The following is a 7,547-nucleotide window of genomic DNA, read 5'->3' as shown; positions in this document are numbered from 1 at the left end:
GGAGACATCACCTATTGTATCTGTAACTCCCCTAACATCCCATGTTCTGTCACAACTCCATGACTTTGAGCAGTTTCCTCTGCCAGGAAATGTCCTCCAGGCTCCTGTATCTGGCACATTCCTGTTTACTCTGCACTGCCACATCAAGTGTGATTTCCTTCACATCGCCTCTCCTGGTTTGTTTGTTACTTTTTCCTTCCTCAGCCAGCAGCAGCAGCTCATTCTTATATTTGGGGACCGCCCCACTCTACAAGATGCAACCTCTTACTGTAGAGGGTGCAAACACCAGCTATTCTCCTCTCTGCTTCCCATTGCTTGAGCCCAGGTACCTGAGCTAGGCATAGTTACACCCAACCGCAGGCTCCAGTGACATGAAGCTGCTGGACACTGCGGCCAAGTCTGCTCTGGGGTGCTGGTGGTGGCAGTGGAGAAGGCTGACTTCAGTTTCTGGGGGTGCCAGTGCTAGAAAGAAAGGGTGGCTTTGTGAACTCCATGTTTGGTTCCTTGATCCTCTCAGATATTCTGGATTCTGGGAGGACTCTCGTAGCCTTTCTTAAATCCCCTTTCTGCTCAAATCAGCCCAAATTGGTTTTGATCGCTTCAACTGAGAACCCTGATGATATTTGCCTTCAAGGCTGTGATATGACATTGTGACTGTTCCTATGTGTATTTGCCCCCCAGTGACTGTGAGCTGGAAACTGTGCATCTCATCTCTGTAACTCCAGTGCCTAGCACAGAACAAAGGAACGCAAAGCAGATACTCAACAAATTGCTGTTAATTCCTTAATTTGTTAATTCATTACTTAATCACTGAGTGAGTTTTCCCTGAAGATCCGTATATAAAATGACAGCAAATGACACCAGAATGTGTTCAGTGGCTGGGGAGAATTGTGGCCCATTCTGCCCCTATTCCTCACAGAAGACAAGCACAGGCACAGAGAGTTCCATAGCATTTAATTAAATATGAGATGGTAACACACACTGGATACTTAGATACTTAGCAGCTCTGCAAAAATGTTTGTAATGCACATGGGAGGTACACGGTCCAATCAGAGACCTTCACTGTAGTGAATGCTAGAGAGTTTTTAGAATAATCCCAAAGAAAAACCACTGAGCTGACACAAATACCATCGGATCTGTCCCATTCCAGTTGTCTTACCACATATTCTCACCACCTTTCCAGTCAGTTTCGTCTTCTAGCCCCTCTAGAAGTGCTATGAAAACACAAGTAGGCGCATCTGAAATAGTCCATCTTTGGCTTTTCTGAAGCCAGTTTCCATGGAAACCAGAAGGACAGGAGAGGCAATGGCTAGTGGAAAATCAGTTGGATAAGCCAAGACTCTCTAGGTCCAGCCAGGATTGTTGAATTGACCAAATGAACTGCCTGTTTAACAGCTCTCATTTCACACTATATAGATCTAGCAGTTTACATCACTGCCTTCTGCGTTGTCTCTCACCAGCTTTTCTTTCTTAATGAAATCCAAAAGAGGGTTGGTCAAAACGGACTTGTAATCTGATATTATTCAATGTTCCTGAGTATAAGATCACACATGAGCAGCAGTTATGATTATAAGAGGATAATACATGGATTTTAAATTCCTCCAGTAACAGACAGACATTCACACACGAAATTCAAATCATAATCTGTGCCCAACAATACTGAAACACGGGATTTTAGAGCTGGAGTGACTTGGATCTTCCTCTAGACTTATCCCCTCATTTCTTTGAGAGATTGTCTACTATGTCAGGGAAACAAACTTCTGGCTTTCAGTCCTGACCTCACACCTAAGGTGGAATAACTTACCTGTCCTTTCTGTGCCCCAATTTTCCCATAAGTCAAAGCTAACGACACACTTCATGGGACTTCTGTGGATAAGGTACAAGAGAACCAGGCTCGCATGAGGTTTTCTGTGATGACCTCCTCTTTGAGACCTGGTTCCCATTTCTACAAAAGGTAAAGAACACATGTCCACCTGGTGGAAAAGGTCTTCTGCTGCTGACACACCAGACAGATTCTGGGCTTTTCCTCCCCGTAGATGTGTATCACTTTTTTGGCATTTTTTCTTGATTGTCTTCAACAGGGTACTTTGAACATGCCTCTATTATAGCACTTTGTGTGATTATAATCATTTGTTTACAAAGCTGCCACTTTCATTAGATTTTTCCACTTTATAAGGCCCCCAACTTTATTTGTCTTAGATACCCTACACCCAACTCTGTGGCTGGCACATAGCAGCCTACCCATAAATACTTGTCAAGGAAATGAAAGGGATAATGCTTATGGAAATGCTTTGAAAATCACAAAAGCACTAAGCAAATCTAAGGGAATGTGAGATTATATTCACCACTACTGATTCAGAGAAAAGGATTTGGAAAGTACAATGTCCAATGGAAGAATAAATGATCTTATTATCATTAGGCCTCTAAGCCAGCAGATAAGATCTGTTCAACAAAATTTAAAACCCCTTCCCAGATATCACAAAACAAAACAAACAAGAAAATCAAAAACAGGTCACCCCCCAACAAACTAAAAACAGAACAAAAAGATACAAAATGTCAACAACAACGACAGCAACAAACCCCTGAACAAAACCAAGCCAAACCCTGGATCTATGCCCTTCATCATTTCCTGTGCCTCAGCTGCCCTGTGTGGTTCTGCATGTACCCAAGGGCTGGAGGCCTGTGGGAGAGGACTCTGCTGTTCTCCCCTGGGTTGCAATTTCTCAGCTGCCTTGACTTGGTTTGAGATAGTCACTAGAAATTCATCTAGACCAAGAAATGCAAGAGGACACATGTCAGATCTTCTTTATCTTCAAGAACAGGGCCAAGTCGGGCTCATTCACTGCATATGCTTATAGTTCTCCCTGAAGCTTGTGGCAAGATACAAGGCCATAAAACTCAGGACAGTCTGTAGACACATTTGGGTTGGGGCAGTCTCTACACAGATATAAAGTTATTCCTGGCTTATTGCTCAAATGCCCCTGTGTCCAGAGCTGGCAACAGATTCTTCTATTATCGGTGGATGCAGCTGAGTGGTGGTAGCAAGAGAATCATGCCCTTGATAACTAACAATAGAAATTCTGGGCTTCTCCTTTTTCAGAAAAAACAAAATCAAATAGAATTCGTGTTTTTTTCTTGCCTTCTTCAGTTTCCGTAGACATGGCTGGTCATGGTAGTTCACATACTATATGACCCTTTCTTTCTCTTAGCCTTTTCTCATTTTGGTGGCCATGTCCCTATGTGTCTAGGAAAATCCTGGCTTATGCTGCTTGTACTGGAATGAGTATTTATAATTTCCCCTTTCACTTTCAAAAGTGACCCAATTTGAACAATAAATTTTATAGTCACCCGTTCGTTATTAGTGAGGTTTGGCACTTGTGAATGGGATAGCCTCCAGTCAAGGGGAAGGCATATGGCTTGGCGGGGGAAACCACAGTTAGACTCCAGCCATCAAACTCCACGCTGAGTGGGGACAAAGTGGACAGGTTACTTAACGCCCCCAAGCCTCAGTTTCATCATCTATTAGAAAAGAGAATAATAATAATAATAATAACAATTGCCCCAGTGCCCAGGATTACCATGAAGATGCAGGGAGACAAGCTGTGTAGAGCACAGGATACACAGTGAGTCCTAGTAATGGTAGCTATCAGCGCTGTTCTCCTTTCCCTCTGTCTTCCCTTGCCCTCCTCCTGCCTTCCATCCCCCTCCCTCCTCTTCCCTTATCCTTTCTTTAATTCTTTCCTGCTTCTTTTTCTTTCTGAAATAATGGACTAATTTGGGTTGCCTGAAGCAGAGTGCTCCTGCCTCAAGCCAAATGCCCTGGAGTGGGGAGGAGTGGTCCAAGCTATGTTTCTGAATCCTGTAGATTATATGGAGGGCTGGCATTAATTTTTTCTTCTTTGTGCTGCAAGGGGAAGTAAGTAGGAGCTTAGTCATCTTTGTGGGTCATCATGGTTCCAGTCCTGTGTTTCTGACAATTCACTGGTTTTGGTAGAAGCTGGACATAGTGACATATGCTTCTTCCTGACTTGATCCCAAGGAAGTGAGCATGGGCTGTCCCTGGGCAGTTGGGTTCAGTGTCAGGATTCCTGACTGGAAAGTAGATGGAGTGGGCACGGTGCTATTTGTAGTTCCAGGGCCAAGCAGCAGGCCCTGGTACACATGAGGCCCATTCTTGCAGCCTTCCCTGCAGTCTGGGGACCTGGAAGAGGGTTGCACAAGGGCCTCACACATACTGATGGTCCCAGCCAGGCATCCAAAGGGTGAATCTCCTCTGAAAGCTTTTGGGGTGATGGCTGCATGCTCCGATGGCCAGATGGGGCCCTGCATACCCCCTCCAAGCCTCTGCTTCTCAGACTCGTCTAGTTGTGAAGGAGAAGTGTGTTGCAGAAAGCTTTCTGCTTCATCTCTAGCTTGAATGCCATCCACCTTATGAATCTGGCAGTCCAGGAAGCTTTCAGGATTGAAACTCACATTCAAATTCTGCACCAGAAAAGAGAAAAGGCATTTAGAGTGCTCCAAAGGGACACACGAGCAAAGGTTCAGTTCATGGGAGGATGTAAAGAACTTTCTGACAGGGGTCTACCAGAGGATGTCAGAAAATTACCCACATGTTCTAGTTGACTCTGCCTCTGGAGACACTCTAACACATCAGAGTCTGAAGTGACTGGCTATGCCCTCCCGCCCTGGGGAAGCCCAGGAGACTTCTGAGACTTGTATCTCATTTTAGTTTCCTACCTCTAGGGAGGTACAGCCCAGATCTCATGAGGGACCCTAGTCCTGGGGTGCACAAAAGACCAAAACTTATGGTTGAACTCTTCCCTATCCTGCAATATCATTCTTGGCTACTGGGATGCCTTCAACATTGTGGTAGAAGCACCAGAAGCACTCACCTTTTTGGGTTTCTTGCACAGTTGTTCCAGAGTCTTCTTATGATCGGGGAGGCTGGGCCACACAATAGGTTTAATTCTGAAATAAGAGGACATTGACAGAGAGGAAATGAATGGTGAGGGAGCACGCACAGTAGGTCTTTCCACTCATTCTGAGCCAGAAATCAGAAGAGCAGGTTTGTAGTCTTGGCTCTGCCACAACTATAGGTGGGTGAGCTTGGACAAGTGACTTGCTTTCCCTGGGCCCCAGTGTCCTATCGATTCACAGAGGGGTTATTGTCAGTGATCGCCGTGAACACCTCTGGGAGAGAGCCCTGGGGAAGAGGAACAGTGAGGGTTTGGCAATGGTGTAGCTATGGAACCAACATTCACCCTGTTCATCTACTCCTAATATAGGTGTTGTCATCTTATTCCTCCTCTCTACTGGCAGCAACTCCTCTGCTCTTATTCTGGTGGAGATGAAGAATATTATCTAAGTCACCCAGGGAAATTGCTTTAGGATGTTCTTTTCAAGTTGGAGTCTCACGAGAATATGTGGCACTGTGCTGTGGGAGTCTTCCTAGACTATTAATAACCTGAAGGTATGTGTCAAAAGGATCATTTTTATAATGAAGCAAACATGGCTCTGTCATGGGGTAGAATGTAAAAGTCCCATGAAGTCATGTGTTGAAATTCAAGCCTTCAAATACATTCTGCACTTTCCCTGGGTACCCCCAGCCACCCAGACATTTTGGAGACATAGTTCCTATTTCTTTAGGAGAAAAAGTTGGGGAGGAGGGTTTGCCCTATGTCTAATTTACATATTTTCAACGCTTTATGAAATTAACTGTTGAAATTCACCAGTTCCCCAGGCTAGGGAGGAGTGTGGGCACTGTAATCCCTGAAATGCCTTATTCCCCTTTGTAGTTTTCTCATCAGTAAATAGGGTTAGAGCTCCAACTGTCTGGGGCTCCATGTAACCATCCTCTTGATTAGTTAAAGTTCACCTTTTTTTCCATAACGCACAGGCCAAGATGACCATCAGAGCCACAGAGAAGAAACTCAGAATGCTAATAGTTAGTAAAACAGGATCCATCCTCCCTGGAATGTAAGGATAGATCTTGGTTAGCAATCATTAACCATGCAGTGGGGGAGGCTTTCAGGGTACTTTGAATTTATTTAGTAACTTAGGACCATTTATTATTTCTTCAAAGTCGCTCTCCAGTGAATAGGATGATACACTAGCTTTATGCACTAGGAATTTTGGCTTCAGTAAGTGGCACTGAATTGGGTGACCAGGTCTAGAACATCTGTCACTTGAAATATAAAAGTGACCAGGCATTTATGGCTGGCAGCAATCTCTCCCCAACTCCTACCACCAAGAGAAGGAAGCCCAATAGGAGAATGATGATGTGGATGCTCTACATTGCAGACTCGGAAATTTCCCGTCTGAGAATGGGAGGCTGGGATGGCAGAACGATTCCCCTCATACCTCAAAGAGAAGGTATGTGTGCAGTGTTTTGGTTCCTCAGGGGCCTGCCTGAGCCATGTTCTTTGTTTTTTCTGGTAATTCTCTCTTCCTAGACCACATGGATATCTTTGTTATTCTGAAAAAGGAGACATGGAAGAGCAGCACTTGCTTGCCCATCTTCCATCACCAAAGGTGTTCCCTAGAGGGCCTTTACAGAGACCAGCCATTGGGATTCCAATCTAAGTTGATAAAATGGAGGTAGTAGGTGGGCATTTTGTTCAGAATTAGTAGCAATTCCCACGGGCACCTAGGTCAATAGAGTCATTGATGGTACCAGTAGAGTCATTTAATCAACGACTAAGGGCCCCGCTCCCACCACTTCCTTGTTCTTCCCCAAAGGGGCAAAGATGGCAGGTCATTCTCTAAAGACAGTAAAAGAATGCCCTCCAGGAGTCCTAACTTGTGGGTTCATTTCCCCTCTCTGGCTCTTACTCTTGCTCACACACTTTGACAGGCAAAGCACTATGCAGGGCACAAAGACTCTTCGGTCACTTCCCACCTGTGATCTCTGGAGTTCTGAAGTGGAAAGTTGGACTCCATTCACTCCAGAAGCCTTGAAAATAGTTGGCATTAGGGATGGACCGGACTTTAATCTCATACATTGCATCAGGTTGTAGCTTTCTCTGTAGGAGGGTCAGCTTTGTACTGGATAAGTTCACACACTAAAGAGCAAAACATGCCATTACATTTTTAGGATTGAAAAAGAAGTGCTGCCCAGATCCCCTGAATCATTTCAAGTTGAGTGCCTTTAGTCACATGGGTACTCTCACTAGGAAAAGGAGCTATGACACGGGGAGGACCATGTGTAAGCTCATAAATGATGCTACCAGTGGTCAAGGAGGGCAACAGTACCATGGGTCTTTGTTCAGGTGAGCTGGGTTCTCCCACTCCAGGAGGATATAAATCACTCCCAGGCTCCCACCTTCCTTTCCACATTCAATTTCTTTCTTTTTTTCTTTTTCTCCTTCTCCCCTTTCATATTCCAAATGGAAATAAAAGGGAATGGTGGGTTAGTGAGCAGGAATAATTTCTCTCTAGAAAGATACCATCCTACATTGCAAATAGCAATACAGAGACAACAGTATCTTCAAAAATATGTATCACCCTTAAGAAAAAAAAAGCATCTTTCAATTTGATCGGTAAAAAGT

General features: G+C 44.5%; 1 protein-coding gene across 2 annotated transcripts in view; it reads right to left on the bottom strand.

Moving 5' to 3' along the window:
- Positions 1-920: 920 nt before the first annotated feature.
- LOC118006490 (interleukin-7 receptor subunit alpha-like) overlaps positions 921-7,547 on the bottom strand; it is a 28,367-nt gene continuing 21,740 nt past the window's right edge. For both annotated transcript variants that reach the window (XM_034999169.1, XM_034999170.1), the window contains 4 exons: positions 6,899-7,061; positions 5,876-5,969; positions 4,893-4,968; positions 921-4,482 (listed from right to left, as the gene is read on the bottom strand). In XM_034999169.1, the coding sequence (XP_034855060.1) occupies positions 3,979-4,482; positions 4,893-4,968; positions 5,876-5,969; positions 6,899-7,061 (837 nt within the window). In that variant the 3' untranslated portion in view covers positions 921-3,978. The remainder of the gene's footprint in view (positions 4,483-4,892; positions 4,969-5,875; positions 5,970-6,898; positions 7,062-7,547) is intronic.

Source organism: Mirounga leonina, unplaced genomic scaffold, assembly GCF_011800145.1.
Source record: "Mirounga leonina isolate KUSES-001 unplaced genomic scaffold, KU_Mleo_1.0 Mir_97, whole genome shotgun sequence".
Lineage (NCBI taxonomy): Eukaryota > Metazoa > Chordata > Mammalia > Carnivora > Phocidae > Mirounga > Mirounga leonina.
Note: the sequence above shows the minus strand (reverse complement) of the source record. Positions and strands in the feature narration are given on the sequence as shown.